Genomic DNA, 16248 nt, shown 5'->3' with positions numbered 1-16248 from the left:
ATACAGACTGGTAGCGGGATACAGACTGATGGCAGGTAGCGGGATACGGACTGTGGCAGGTAGCGGGATACAGACTGGTGGCAGGTAGCAGGACATAGACTGGTGGCAGGTAGCGGGATACAGACTGGTGGCAGGTAGCGGGATACAGACTGGTGGCAGGTAGCGGGATACAGACTGGTGGTAGGTAGCGGGATACAGACTGGTATTAGGTAGCGGGATTCCGACTGGTAGCAGGTAGCGGGATACAGACTGGTAGCGGGATACAGACTGGTGGCAGGTAGCGGGATACAGACTGGTAGCGGGATACAGACTGGTGGCAGGTAGCGGGATACGGACTGGTGGCAGGTAGCGGGATACGGTCTGGTGGCAGGTAGCGGGATACAGACTGGTGGCAGGTAGCGGGATACAGACTGGTGGCAGGTAGCGTGATACAGACTGGTGGCAGGCAGCGGGATACAGACTGGTGCCAGGCAGCGGGACACAGACTGGTAGCAGGATAAAGACTGGTGGCAGATAACGGGATACAGACTGGTAGCAGGTACCGTGATACAGACTGGTGGCAGGTAGCGGGATATGGACTGGAGGCAGGTAGCGGGATACGGACTAGTATCAGGTAGCGGGATACAAACTCGTAGCAGGTAGCGGGATACAGACTGGTGGCAGGTAGCGGGATACGGACTGGTGGCAGGTAGCGGGATACAGACTGGTGGCAGGTAGCAGGATACAGACTGGTGGGAGGTAGCGGGATACAGACTGGTGGGAGGTAGCGGGATACAGACTGGTGGCAGGTAGCGGGATACGGACTGGTGGCAGGTAGCGGGATACGGACTGGTGGCAGGTAGCGGGATTCGGACTGGTAGCAGGTAGCGGGATAAAGACTGGTGGCAGGTAGCGGGATACAGACTGGTACCGGGATAGACTGGTGGCAGGTAGCGGGATACAGACTGGTAGCAGGTAACGGGATACAGACTGGTAGAAGGTAGTGGGATACAGACTGGTAGCGGGATACAGACTGATGGCAGGTAGCGGGATACGGACTGTGGCAGGTAGCGGGATACAGACTGGTGGCAGGTAGCAGGACACAGACTGGTGGCAGGTAGCGGGATACAGACTGGTGGCAGGTAGCGGGATACAGACTGGTGGCAGGTAGCGGGATACAGACTGGTGGCAGGTAGCGGGATACAGACTGGTATTAGGTAGCGGGATTCCGACTGGTAGCAGGTAGCGGGATACAGACTGGTAGCGGGATACAGACTGGTGGCAGGTAGCGGGATACAGACTGGCAGCGAGATACGGACTGGTGGCAGGTAGCGGGATACAGACTGGTATTAGGTAGCGGGATTCCGACTGGTAGCAGGTAGCGGGATACAGACAGGTAGCGGGATACAGACTGGTAGCGGGATACAGACTGGTGGCAGGTAGCGGGATACGGACTGGTGGCAGGTAGCGGGATACGGTCTGGTGGCAGGTAGCGGGATACAGACTGGTGGCAGGTAGCGGGATACAGACTGGTGGCAGGTAGCGGGATACAGACTGGTGCCAGGCAGCGGGATACAGACTGGTAGCAGGATAAAGACTGGTGGCAGATAACGGGATACAGACTGGTAGCAGGTACCGTGATACAGACTGGTGGCAGGTAGCGGGATATGGACTGGAGGCAGGTAGCGGGATACGGACTAGTATCAGGTAGCGGATACAAACTCGTAGCAGGTAGCGGGATACAGACTGGTGGCAGGTAGCGGGATACGGACTGGTGGCAGGTAGCGGGATACGGACTGGTGGCAGGTAGCGGGATACAGACTGGTGGGAGGTAGCGGGATACAGACTGGTGGGAGGTAGCGGGATACAGACTGGTGGGAGGTAGCGGGATACAGACTGGTGGCAGGTAGCGGGATACGGACTGGTGGCAGGTAGCGGGATACGGACTGGTGGCAGGTAGCGGGATACGGACTGGTGGCAGGTAGCGGGATACGGACTGGTGGCAGGTAGCGGGATACGGACTGGTGACAGGTAGCGGGATACGGACTGGTGGCAGGTAGCGGGATACGGACTGGTGGCAGGTAGCGGGATACGGACTGGTGGCAGGTAGCGGGATACGGACTGGTGGCAGGTAGCGGGATACGGACTGGTGGCAGGTAGCGGGATTCGGACTGGTAGCAGGTAGCGGGATAAAGACTGGTGGCAGGTAGCGGGATACAGACTGGTACCAGGATAGACTGGTGGCAGGTAGCGGGATACAGACTGGTAGCAGGTAACGGGATACGGACTGGTGGCAGGTAGCGGGATACAGACTGGTGGCAGGTAACAGGATACAGACTGGTGGCAGGTAGCGGGATACAGACTGGTGGCAGGTAGCGGGATACAGACTGGTGGCAGGTAGCGGGATACGGACTGGTGGCAGGTAGCGGGATACGGTCTGGTGGCAGGTAGCGGGATACAGACTGGTGGCAGGTAGCGGGATACAGACTGGTGGCAGGTAGCGGGATACAGACTGGTGGCAGGTAGCGGGATACAGACTGGTGGCAGGTAGCGGGATACAGACTGGTGGCAGGTAGCGGGATACAGACTGGTGGCAGGTAGCGGGATACAGACTGGTGGCGGGTAGCGGGTACAGACTGGTGGCAGGTAGCGGGATACAGACTGGTGGCAGGTAGCGGGATACAGACTGGTGGCAGGTAGCGGGATACAGACTGGTGGCAGGTAGCAGGATACAGACTGGTGGCAGGTAGCAGGATACAGACTGGTGGCAGGTAGCAGGATACAGACTGGTGGCAGGTAGCAGGATACAGACTGGTGGCAGGTAGCGGGATACGGACTGGTGGCAGGTAGCGGGATACGGACTGGTGGCAGGTAGCGGGATACAGACTGGTATCAGGTAGCGGGATACAAACTCGTAGCAGGTAGCGGGATACAGACTGGTGGCAGGTAGCGGGATACAGACTGGTGGCAGGTAGCGGGAAACGGACTGGTGGCAGGTAGCGGGAAACGGACTGGTGGCAGGTAGCGGGATACGGACTGGTGGTAGGTAGCGGGATACGGACTGGTGGCAGGTAGCGGGATACGGACTGGTGGCAGGTAGCGGGATACAGACTGGTATCAGGTAGCGGGATACAGACTCGTAGCAGGTAGTAGGATACAGACTGGTGGCAGGTAGCGGGATACAGACTGGTGGCAGGTAGCGGGACACAGACTGGTGTCAGGTAGCGGGATTTCGACTGGTAGCGAGATACAGACTGGTGGCAGGTAGCGGGATACAGACTGGTGGAAGGTAGCGGGATACAGACTGGTGGCAGGTAGCGGGATACAGACTGGTGGCAGGTAGCGGGATACAGACTGGTGGCAGGCAGCGGGATACAGACTGGTGGCAGGTAGCGGGATACAGACTGGTGGCAGGTAGCAGGATACAGACTGGTGGCAGGTAGCAGGATACAGACTGGTGGCAGGTAGCGGGATACAGACTGGTGGCAGGTAGCGGGATACAGACTGGTGGCAGGTAGCGGGATACGGACTGGTGGCAGGTAGCGGGATACAGACTGGTATCAGGTAGCGGGATACAAACTCGTAGCAGGTAGCGGGATACAGACTGGTGGCAGGTAGCGGGAAACGGACTGGTGGCAGGTAGCGGGATACGGACTGGTGGTAGGTAGCGGGATACGGACTGGTGGCAGGTAGCGGGATACGGACTGGTGGCAGGTAGCGGGATACAGACTGGTATCAGGTAGCGGGATACAGACTCGTAGCAGGTAGTAGGATACAGACTGGTGGCAGGTAGCGGGATACAGACTGGTGGCAGGTAGCGGGACACAGACTGGTGTCAGGTAGCGGGATTTCGACTGGTAGCGAGATACAGACTGGTAGCGGGATACAGACTGGTGGAAGGTAGCGGGATACAGACTGGTGGCAGGTAGCGGGATACAGACTGGTGGCAGGTAGCGGGATACAGACTGGTGGCAGGCAGCGGGATACAGACTGGTGGCAGGTAGCGGGATACAGACTGGTGGCAGGTAGCGGGATACAGACTGGTGGCAGGTAGCGGGATACAGACTGGTGGCAGGTAGCGGGATACAGACTGGTGGCAGGTAGCGGGATACAGACTGGTGGCACGTAGCGGGATACGGACTGGTGGCAGGTAGCGGGATACAGACTGGTGGCAGGTACAGACTGGTGGCAGGTAGCGGGATATAGACTGGTGGCAGGTAGCGGGATACAGACTGGTGGCAGGATACAGACTGGTGGCAGGTAGCAGGATACAGACTGGTGGCAGGTAGCAGGATACAGACTGGTGGCAGGATACAGACTGGTGGCAGGATACAGACTGGTGGCAGGTAACAGGATACAGACTGGTGGCAGGTAGCAGGATACAAACTGGTGGCAGGTAGCAGGATACAGACTGGTGGCAGGTAGCGGGATACAGACTGGTGGCAGGTAGCGGGATATGGACTGGTGGCAGGTAGCGGGATACAGACTGGTATCAGGTAGCGGGATACAAACTCGTAGCAGGTAGCGGGATACAGACTGGTGGCAGGTAGCGGGATACGGACTGGTGGCAGGTAGCGGGATACGGACTGGTGGTAGGTAGCGGGATACGGACTGGTGGCAGGTAGCGGGATACGGACTGGTGGCAGGTAGCGGGATACGGACTGGTGGCAGGTAGCGGGATACGGACTGGTATCTGGTAGCGGGATACAGACTCGTAGCAGGTAGTAGGATACAGACTGGTGGCAGGTAGCGGGATACAGACTGGTGGCAGGTAGTGGGACAGACTGGTGTCAGGTAGCGGGATTTCGACTGGTAGCGAGATACAGACTGGTGGCAGGTAGCGGGATACAGACTGGTGGCAGGTAGCGGGATACAGACTGGTGGCAGGTAGCGGGATACAGACTGGTGGCAGGTAGCGGGATATAGACTGGTGGCAGGTAGCGGGATAGACTGGTGGCAGGCAGCGGGATACAGACTGGTGGCAGGCAGCGGGATACAGACTGGTGGCAGGTAGCGGGATACAGACTGGTGGCAGGTAGCGGGATACAGACTGGTGGCAAGTAGCGGGATACAGACTGGTGGCAGGTAGCGGGATACAGACTGGTGGCAGGTAGCGGGATACAGACTGGTGGCAGGTAGCGGGATACAGACTGGTGGCAGGTAGCGGGATACAGACTGGTGGCAGGTAGCGGGATACAGACTGGTGGCAGGTAGCGGGATACAGACTGGTGGCAGGTAGCGGGATACAGACAGGTGGCAGGTAGCGGGATACAGACTGGTGGCAGGTAGCGGGATACAGACAGGTGGCAGGTAGCGGGATACAGACTGGTGGCAGGTAGCGGGATACAGACTGGTGGTAGGTAGCGGGATACAGACTGGTGGCAGGTAGCAGGATACAGACTGGTGGCAGGTAGCAGGATACAGACTGGTGGCAGGTAGCAGGATACAGACTGGTGGCAGGTAGCGGGATACAGACTGGTGGCAGGTAGCGGGATATGGACTGGTGGCAGGTAGCGGGATACAGACTGGTATCAGGTAGCGGGATACAAACTCGTAGCAGGTAGCGGGATACGGACTGGTGGCAGGTAGCGGGATACGGACTGGTGGCAGGTAGCGGGATACGGACTGGTGGTAGGTAGCGGGATACGGACTGGTGGCAGGTAGCGGGATACGGACTGGTGGCAGGTAGCGGGATACGGACTGGTATCTGGTAGCGGGATACAGACTCGTAGCAGGTAGTAGGATACAGACTGGTGGCAGGTAGCGGGATACAGACTGGTGGCAGGTAGTGGGACAGACTGGTGTCAGGTAGCGGGATTTCGACTGGTAGCGAGATACAGACTGGTGGCAGGTAGCGGGATACAGACTGGTGGCAGGTAGCGGGATACAGACTGGTGGCAGGTAGCGGGATACAGACTGGTGGCAGGTAGCGGGATATAGACTGGTGGCAGGTAGCGGGATACAGACTGGTGGCAGGCAGCGGGATACAGACTGGTGGCAGGCAGCGGGATACAGACTGGTGGCAGGTAGCGGGATACAGACTGGTGGCAGGTAGCGGGATACAGACTGGTGGCAGGTAGCGGGATACAGACTGGTGGCAGGTAGCGGGATACAGACTGGTGGCAGGTAGCGGGATACAGACTGGTGGCGGGTAGCGGGATACAGACTGGTGGCAGGTAGCGGGATACAGACTGGTGGCAGGTAGCGGGATACAGACTGGTGGCAGGTAGCGGGATACAGACTGGTGGCAGGTAGCAGGATACAGACTGGTGGCAGGTAGCGGGATACAGACAGGTGGCAGGTAGCGGGATACAGACTGGTGGCAGGTAGCGGGATACAGACAGGTGGCAGGTAGCGGGATACAGACTGGTGGCAGGTAGCGGGATACAGACTGGTGGTAGGTAGCGGGATACAGACTGGTGGCAGGTAGCAGGATACAGACTGGTGGCAGGTAGCAGGATACAGACTGGTGGCAGGTAGCAGGATACAGACTGGTGGCAGGTAGCAGGATACAGACTGGTGGCAGGTAGCGGGATACAGACTGGTGGCAGGTAGCGGGATACAGACTGGTGGCAGGTAGCAGGATAGAGACTGGTGGCAGGTAGCGGGATACAGACTGGTGGTAGGTAGCGGGATACAGACTGGTGGCAGGTAGCAGGATAGAGACTGGTGGCAGGTAGCGGGATACAGACTGGTGGTAGGTAGCGGGATACAGACTGGTGGCAGGTAGCGGGATACAGACTGGTGGCAGGATGTGGGTTACAGACTGGTGGCAGGATGTGGGATACAGACTGGTGGCAGGATGTGGGTATCAGATAGTTGGATACAAACGGGAACCTTCACAGGAAACAACTAAGTTGCACTCAAGTTTCTCAGGCACCAGATGATTGTGAATACGCGGGCCCTTTAAGAGGCAGCCAGGTAGCGCGCGCCCTATGGGACATGTGTGCATAGCTGCAGCGAGCAGGAGTGCGGCCACGGGAGGCAGGGCAGAAGCGCCAGTGGCCATGAGCAGGGACCGGACAATACGACAATCACGTTTTTTACGCCCCCTCCGGAGATTGTCCTGATAAATAATTATTTTCGCTTTGATGTCGACTCATATTTACAGCTGCCGGCGACTTCTATTTACGTCCGCCGGCGACTTCTATTTACAGCTGCCGGCGACTTCTATTTACGTCCGCCGGCGACTTCTATTTACAGCTGCCGGCGACTTCTATTTACAGCTGCCGGCGACTTCTATCTACAGCTGCCGGCGACTTCTATGGGTTTGTGGCGCCAAGTTCTGCTAATAATTTCATGGCGATTTTTAAGAATCGTCACGCACTTGTGAACAGGGATCTATCACCCGCTCGGGCACGACGTCTTCTTATTATAGGAGGGAGACGAGGAAACCGCTGCCGGCGTCCGTTATCTCAGAAGACGACATTTTACTGGAAAGTAACGAGAAACGTGACGGGAAGACGATGATAAGAGGCGACATTATTCTCTAAGACCCACACACAGGACCCCTGGAGGAGCGGCACACACAGGACCCCCGGAGGAGCGGCACACACAGGACCCCTGGAGGAGCGGCACACACAGGACACCCGGAGGAGCGGCACACACAGGACCCTCGGAGGAGCGGCACACACAGGACCCTCGGAGGAGCGGCACACACAGGACCACGGAGATGGAGCGGCACACACAGGACTCCCGGAGGAGCGGCACACACAGGACCCCCGGAGGAGCGGCACACACAGGACCCCCGGAGATGGAGCGGCACACACAGGACCCCCGGAGATAGAGGAGCGGCACACACAGGACCCCCCCCGGAGATGGAGCGGCACACACAAGACCCCTGGAGATGGAGCGGCACACACGGGACCCCCGGAGATAGAGGAGCGGCACACACAGGACCCCCGGAGATAGAGCGGCACACACAGGACCCACGGAGATGGAGCGGCACACACAGGACCCCCGGAGATGGAGCGGCACACACAAGACCCCCGGAGATGGAGCGGCACACAAAGGACCCACGGAGATGAAGCGGCACACACAAGACCCCCGGAGATGGAGCGGCACACACGGGATCCCCGGAGATAGAGGAGCGGCACACACAAGACCCCCGGAGATGGAGCGGCACACACAGGACTCCCGGAGGAGCGGCACACACAGGACTCCCGGAGGAGCGGCACACACAGGACTCCCGGAGGAGCGGCACACACAGGACACCCGGAGGAGCGGCACACACAGGACCCCCGGAGATGGAGCGGCACACACAGGACCCCCGGAGATGCAGCGGCACACACAGGACCCCAGGAGATGGAGCGGCACACACGGGACCCCCGGAGATAGAGGAGCGGCACACACAAGACCCCCGGAGATAGAGGAGCGGCACACACAAGACCCCCGGAGATGGAGCGGCACACACGGGACCCCCGGAGATAGAGGAGCGGCACACACAAGACCCCCGGAGATGGAGCAGCACACACAGGACCCCCGGAGGTGGGGCGGCACACACGGGACTCCCGGAGGAGCGGCACACACAGGACTCCCGGAGGAGCGGCACACACAGGACTCCCGGAGGAGCGGCACACACAGGACTCCCGGAGGAGCGGCACACACAGGACTCCCGGAGGAGCGGCACACACAGGACACCCGGAGGAGCGGCACACACAGGACCCCCGGAGGAGCGGCACACACAGGACCCCCAGAGATAGAGGAGCGACACACACAGGACACCCAGAGATGGAGCGGCACACACAGGACCCCCGGAGACGGAGCGGCACACACAAGACCCCCGGAGACGGAGCGGTACACACAAGACCCCCGGAGATGGAGCAGCACACACAAGACCCCCGGAGATGGAGCGGCACACACAGGACCCACGGAGATGAAGCGGCACACACAGGACCCCCGGAGATGGAGCGGCACACACGGGACCCCCGGAGATAGAGGAGCGGCACACACAAGACCCCCGGAGATAGAGGAGCGGCACACACAAGACCCCCGGAGATGAAGCGGCACACACAGGACTCCAGGAGGAGCGGCACACACAGGACTCCCGGAGGAGCGGCACACACAGGACACCCGGAGGAGCGGCACACACACGACACCCGGAGGAGCGGCACACACAGGACCCCCGGAGATGGAGCGGCACACACAGGACCCCCGGAGATGGAGCGGCACACACAAGACCCCTGGAGATGGAGCGGCACACACGGGACCCCCGGAGATAGAGGAGCGGCACACACAAGACCCCCGGAGATGAAGCGGCACACACAGGACTCCCGGAGGAGCGGCACACACAGGACTCCCGGAGGAGCGGCACACACAGGACTCCCGGAGGAGCGGTACACACAGGACTCCCGGAGGAGCGGCACACACAGGACCCCCGGAGGAGCGACACACACAGGACCCCCGGAGATAGAGGAGCGGCACACACAGGACCCCCAGAGATGGAGCGGCACACACAGGACCCCCGGAGATGGAGCGGCACACACAGGACCCCCGGAGACGGAGCGGCACACACAAGACCCCCAGAGATAGAGCGGCACACACAAGACCCCCGGAGATGGAGCGGCATACACAGGACCCACGGAGATGAAGCGGCACACACAGGACCCCCGGAGATGGAGCGGCACACACAAGACCCCTGGAGATGGAGCGGCACACACGGGACCCCCGGAGATAGAGGAGCGGCACACACAAGACCCCCGGAGATGGAGCGGCACACACAGGACTCCCGGAGGAGCGGCACACACAGGACTCCCGGAGGAGCGGCACACACAGGACTCCCTGAGGAGCGGCACACACAGGACTCCCGGAGGAGCGGCACACACAGGACTCCCGGAGGAGCGGCACACACAGGACACCCGGAGGAGCGGCACACACAGGACCCCCGGAGATGGAGCGGCACACACAAGACCCCTGGAGATGGAGCGGCACACACGGGACCCCCGGAGATAGAGGAGCGGCACACACAAGACCCCCGGAGATGGAGCGGCACACACAGGACTCCCGGAGGAGCGGCACACACAGGACTCCCGGAGGAGCGGCACACACAGGACTCCCGGTGGAGCGGCACACACAGGACTCCCGGAGGAGCGGCACACACAGGACTCCCGGAGGAGCGGCACACACAGGACACCCGGAGGAGCGGCACACACAGGACCCCCGGAGATGGAGCGGCACACACAGGACCCCCGGAGATGGAGCGGCACACACAGGACCCCCGGAGATGGAGCGGCACACACAAGACCCCTGGAGATGGAGCGGAACACACGGGACCCCCAGAGATAGAGGAGCGGCACACACAAGACCCCCGGAGATGGAGCGGCACACACGGGACCCCCGGAGGTGGAGCGGCACACACAGGACTCCCGGAGGAGCGGCACACACAGGACTCCCGAAGGAGCGGCACACACAGGACACCCGGAGGAGCGGCACACACAGGACCCCTGGAGATGGAGCGGCACACACAGGACCCCCGGAGATGGAGCGGCACACACAGGACCCCCGGAGGAGTGGCACACACAGGACCCCCAGAGATGGAGCGGCACACACAGGACCCCCGGAGATGGAGCGGCACACACAAGACCCCCGGAGACGGAGCGGCACACACAAGACCCCCAAGACAGAGGAGCGGCACACACAGGACCCCCGGAGATAGAGCGGCACACACAGGACCCACGGAGATGGAGCGGCACACACAAGACCCCCGGAGATAGAGCGGCACACACAGGACCCCCGGAGATAGAGGAGCGGCACACACAGGACCCCCGGAGATGGAGCGGCACACACAGGACCCCCGGAGATGGAGCGGCACACACAAGACCCCCGGAGATGGAGCGACACACACAGGACCCCCGGAGATGGAGCGGCACACACGGGACCCCCGGAGATAGAGGAGCGGCACACACAAGACCCCCGGAGATGGAGCGGCACACACGGGACACCCGTAGGTGAAGGAGCGGCGCGCACACTCCCGCCATGTTACTCCTCCTCTTTACTACATTAGTGACGTCACACTTCTCGGCGCCCACAGTTGGTGAGAGGCGGGGCTGCCGGCGCTACATGTACGCGATACCTGCGGTCACATGACAGCTGCCTGTAGTCACATGACGGGGCGGGTAATATGGCGGCTGTGAGTCTCCTGTGTCTATTCCTCCTGATTAGAGGATCTCAGAGCGCGGCGCAGGTGAGAGCCCGGGGTGATGTAATAATATAATGTGTGTCCGGGGTGATGTAATAATATAATGTGTGTCCCGGGTGATGTAATGTGGGGCGGTGTCTGGCGTGGGGTGCGGTGTCTGGTGTGCGGTCTCCGGTGCGATGTGATGTCTGGCGTGGGGTGCTGTGTCCGGCGTGGGGTGCTGTGTGGTGTAGGGTGTGATGTTCGGTGGGGCGTGACTCTCAGCCCCCGGTGTAATGTGAGGCGGGACCCCGTGTTCTTCTGGTTATCTGGGGGTGCAGTACAGTGGCTGTAGACGGATCCTCATTCCACACCGCCCCCTGCTGCCTCACTACAGTACTACAATAACTATCACTCCCATCTTCTGCACTTTATGAAACCCTGTATTGGGATCAGGTGACTGGTCATTTTGAAGAATGTGGTACCAATCCCACCCAGGTATTCACAGGGGGCGGAGTCACAGATTAACCCTTCTGTCTCCACAGAACGTCTGCACCTCATGTCCTGGAGAAATGACCAACACGTCCGAGGTGTGGAGACGATGTACAGCCACCCCCGGGGCGAGGATAGAGGCCCGCTGCTGTGTAACCGGAGTCAGCACCATCACCGGGTACAGTACACAGCCCCGCACCGTCACCGGGTACAGTACACAGCCCCGCACCGTCACCGGGTACAGTACACAGCCCCGCACCGTCACCGGGTACAGTACACAGCCCCGCACCGTCACCGGGTACAGTACACAGCCCCGCACCGTCACCGGGTACAGTACACAGCCCCGCACCGTCACCGGGTACAGTACACAGCCCCGCACCGTCACCGGGTACAGTACACAGCCCCGCACCGTCACCGGGTACAGTACACAGCCCCGCACCGTCACCGGGTACAGTACACAGCCCCGCACCGTCGCCGGGTACAGTACACAGCCCCGCACCGTCGCCGGGTACAGTACACAGCCCCGCACCGTCGCCGGGTACAGTACACAGCCCCGCACCGTCGCCGGGTACAGTACACAGCCCCGCACCGGGTACAGTACACAGCCCCGCACCGGGTACAGTACACAGCCCCGCACCGGGTACAGTACACAGCCCCGCACCGGGTACAGTACACAGCCCCGCACCGGGTACAGTACACAGCCCCGCACCGGGTACAGTACACAGCCCCGCACCGTCACCGGGTACAGTACACAGGGGCCACACCGTCACCGGGTACAGTACACAGGGGCCACACCGTCACCGGGTACAGTACACAGGGGCCACACCGTCACCGGGTACAGTACACAGGGGCCACACCGTCACCGGGTACAGTACACAGCCCCGCACCGTCACCGGGTACAGTACACAGGGGCCACACCGTCACCGGGTACAGTACACAGCCCCGCACCGTCACCGGGTACAGTACACAGGGGCCACACCGTCACCGGGTACAGTCCACAGCCCCGCACCGTCACCGGGTACAGTACACAGGGGCCACACCGTCACCAGGTACAGTACACAGCCCCGCACCGTCGCCGGGTACAGTACACGGCCCCGCACCGTCGCCGGGTACAGTACACAGCGGCCACACCGTCACCGGGTACAGTACACGGCCCCGCACCGTCGCCGGGTACAGTACACGGCCCCGCACCGTCGCCGGGTACAGTACACGGCCCCGCACCGTCGCCGGGTACAGTACACAGCCCCGCACCGTCGCCGGGTACAGTACACAGCCCCGCACCGTCGCCGGGTACAGTACACAGCCCCGCACCGTCGCCGGGTACAGTACACAGCCCCGCACCGTCGCCGGGTACAGTACACAGCCCCGCACCGTCGCCGGGTACAGTACACAGCCCCGCACCGTCGCCGGGTACAGTACACAGCCCCGTACCGTCGCCGGGTACAGTACACAGGGGCCACACCGTCACCGGGTGAAGTACACGGGGGCCACACCGTCACCGGGTACAGTACACAGCCCCGCACCGTCGCCGGGTACAGTACACAGGGGCCACACCGTCACATGGGGGAAGCTCACCTGTGGGGGGATAATATGGGTGTTAAATTGGTGACCTCTATCGTCTTCTCTCTCAGGCTTGATCTCCATAATTGCTCCATCTCCCACCTGGACCCCGCTCTACACGTCCGCACCGCTCTGACCGCCATGTGAGTGACCCCCTCCCTCTAATTCAGAGACCTGTGATATATTCGGGGGCGGTCTTTGGAGATGGGGTAGGACGTCCTGAGCAGACTCCCCCTGACACCAGCCTCTCCCCCCATCTCATCAATACCATCAAAGGGTTAATCATGTCCTGACGCTGATTCTATGTGACCTCTCTGTTCTCCAGAGACCTCTCCCAGAATCCTCTGCAGGATCTTCCTCATGACGTGTTTCAGGGTCTCACCAGCCTGGAGTACATGTAAGTGACGTCATGTGACCGCGGGACCCCTCCCCGTTATTGTCTCGCTTTTATCACCAATTTGTTAATGCGTTTTCTTCGGTTAGAGCTCTGCCCCCCAATATCAGCTGTCCGGGGGGTGACGGGGCGTGGAGGAGTGTCCACAGCAGCGCAGAGGGCAGGATTTGTCAGGACCAGAAGGACGGGTGTAACGGCACCGGAGACCTGGGTGAGTGCTGAGCGGGTCACGCGCTAGTTACGTGGCGGAGAGGACGGGTCACGCGCTAGTTACGTGGCGGAGAGGACGGGTCACGCGCTAGTTACGTGGCGGAGAGGACGGGTCACGCGCTAGTTACGCGGCGGAGAGGACGGGTCACGCGCTAGTTACGAGGCGGAGAGGACGGGTCACGCGCTAGTTACGCGGCGGAGAGGACGGGTCACGCGCTAGTTACGCGGCGGAGAGGACGGGTCACGCGCTAGTTACGCGGCGGAGAGGACGGGTCACGCGCTAGTTACGCGGCGGAGAGGACGGGTCACGCGCTAGTTACGCGGCGGAGAGGACGGGTCACGCGCTAGTTACGCGGCGGAGAGGACGGGTCACGCGCTAGTTACGCGGCGGAGAGGACGGGTCACGCGCTAGTTACGCGGCGGAGAGGACGGGTCACGCGCTAGTTACGCGGCGGAGAGGACGGGTCACGCGCTAGTTACGCGGCGGAGAGGACGGGTCACGCGCTAGTTACGCGGCGGAGGACGGGTCCCGCTCAAGTTACGCGGCGGAGAGGACGGGTCCCGCGCCAGTTACGCGGCGGAGAGGACGGGTCCCGCGGCGCAGAGGACGGGTCCCGCGCCAGTTGCGCGGCGGAGAGGACGGGTCCCGCGCCAGTTGCGCGGCGGAGAGGACGGGTCCCGCGCCAGTTGCGCGGCGGAGATGACGGGTCCCGCGCCTCTGTGTTTTCTCATATACTACATATAAGTGTTGTTCTGGTTTTCTCTCTCGTCAGCTCTGCTATGTCCGGAGAACTCCCTTTGCGCCCCTGCCGGGCCCGGTTATACGCAGTGCGTCTGTGCGCCGGGGTTTAACGGATACAAGTGTCTTCGAGAGGTAATGTGTGTGTGTGTGCTCAGTGCTGCCCCTGGTGCTCAGTGATGGAGTTGCGGTTATCTTTGGTCACATGACACGTCCCTGTGTTTGTCCTTCTCGCAGGGTTCCTTCCCCTTGGTCATGTTCTTCGGGATCTTGGCGTCGGTGACCGTCAGTCTTTCCATCCTGTTGTGGTGCACGCAGCGTAAGAAGGTGAAGGGTCAGTAGCCGCTTGTCCATACACTGACCCCCACATGCAGCCCCCCACAGTGAGCTCAGAGATGGGGGAGGCGTCTCTGCTATCGCCCATTATAAATACTCACATTCCTGGAGGTGAAGATTTCTGGACGGGGGTTTTTAGATAAATTTGCTTTGTGTTTTATTAACCCCTTCAGGACTGAGCCGATTTTTCAAATCTGACATGTTTCACTTTGTGGTGATAACTCCGGAATGCTTTTGCCTATCCAAGTGATTCTGAGATTGTTTTCTCGTGACATATTGTACTTTATGTTACGCAAAAAATTTGGTCGATAAATTCAATATTTATTTGTAAAAAACACCAAAATTTGAAGAAAATTTGCAAAAATTAGCATTTTTCGAAATTTAAATGCATCTGCTTGTAAAACAGTCAGTTATACCACACAAAATAGTCACTAGTTAACATCCCCCATACGTCTACTTTAGTTTGGCATCGTTTTTTGAACATCCTTTTATTTTTCTAGGACGTCACAAGACTTAGAACTTTAGCAGCGATTTCTCATATTTTCAAGAAAATTTCAAAAGCCGATTTTTACAGGGGCCAGTTCAGTTCTGAAGTGGCTTTGAGGGTCTTATTTATTAGAAACTCCCCATAAATCACCCCATTTTGAAAACTGCACCCCTCAAAGTATTCAAAACAGCATTCAGAAAGTGTTTTAACCCTTTAGGCGTTTCACAGGAATTAAAGCAAAGTAGAAGGGAAATGTACAAATGTCATTTTTTTTTTTACAAAATTCATTTGTAATAAAAAAAATTCTATACCACAGAAGGTTTTACCAGAGAAATGGAACTTATTATTTATTGCCCAGATTCTGCAGTTTTTAGAAATATCCCACATGTGGCCCTAGTGCGCTAATTTACTGAAATACAGGCCTCAGAAGCAAAGAAGCACCTAGTGGATTTTGGGGCCTCCTTTTTTTTAGCATATATTTTAGGTACCATGTAAGGTTTGAAGAGGTCTTGTGGGGCCAAAACAATAAAAAAAAACAAAAGTGACCTCATTTTGGAAACTACACCCCTCAAGGAATTTATCTATGGGTATAGTTAGCATTTTGAACCCACAGTTTTTTTGCAAAATGTATTTGAATTAGTATGTGAAGATGAAAATCTACTTTTTTTCTGAAAAAAACGTAGAATTTTTTAATTTTTTCAAGGAATAAAAGAGAAAAAACACCCCAACATATGTAAGGCAATTTCTCCCGATTACAGCAATACCCCATATGTGGTAATAAACTGCAGTTTGGACCCACAGCAGGGCTCAGAAGGAAAGGAGCACCATTTGGATTTTGAAATTCTGATTTTGCTGGAATAGTTTTCAGTGCCGTGTCGCGTTTGAAATGCACTGGAGGGAACAAAATAGTGGAAACCCCCGGAAAGTGACCCCAT

General features: G+C 59.2%; 1 protein-coding gene across 2 annotated transcripts; it reads left to right on the top strand.

Annotated features, from left to right (window-relative positions):
- Positions 1 to 11027: 11027 nt before the first annotated feature.
- Positions 11028 to 14990, top strand: ATRAID (all-trans retinoic acid induced differentiation factor). Of its 2 annotated transcripts, none has more exons than XM_075848584.1 (7): positions 11028 to 11161; positions 11641 to 11795; positions 13219 to 13290; positions 13473 to 13544; positions 13631 to 13752; positions 14525 to 14625; positions 14728 to 14990. In XM_075848584.1, exons 1-7 carry the CDS (start codon positions 11099 to 11101, stop codon positions 14830 to 14832), a joined length of 690 nt encoding a protein of 229 aa, XP_075704699.1. In that variant the 5' UTR covers positions 11028 to 11098; the 3' UTR covers positions 14833 to 14990. The 2 variants fall into 2 exon arrangements, with proteins under 2 accessions (XP_075704699.1, XP_075704700.1); XM_075848585.1 differs by having other exon boundaries at positions 11034 to 11161; positions 11641 to 11765.
- The last annotated feature ends 1258 nt before the right edge of the window (positions 14991 to 16248 follow it).

The sequence above is a fragment of the Rhinoderma darwinii genome, unplaced genomic scaffold (assembly GCF_050947455.1).
Source record: "Rhinoderma darwinii isolate aRhiDar2 unplaced genomic scaffold, aRhiDar2.hap1 Scaffold_429, whole genome shotgun sequence".
Lineage (NCBI taxonomy): Eukaryota > Metazoa > Chordata > Amphibia > Anura > Rhinodermatidae > Rhinoderma > Rhinoderma darwinii.
The sequence above is the reverse complement of the archived record's forward strand: the minus strand, read 5'-3'. Positions and strand labels throughout refer to the sequence as shown.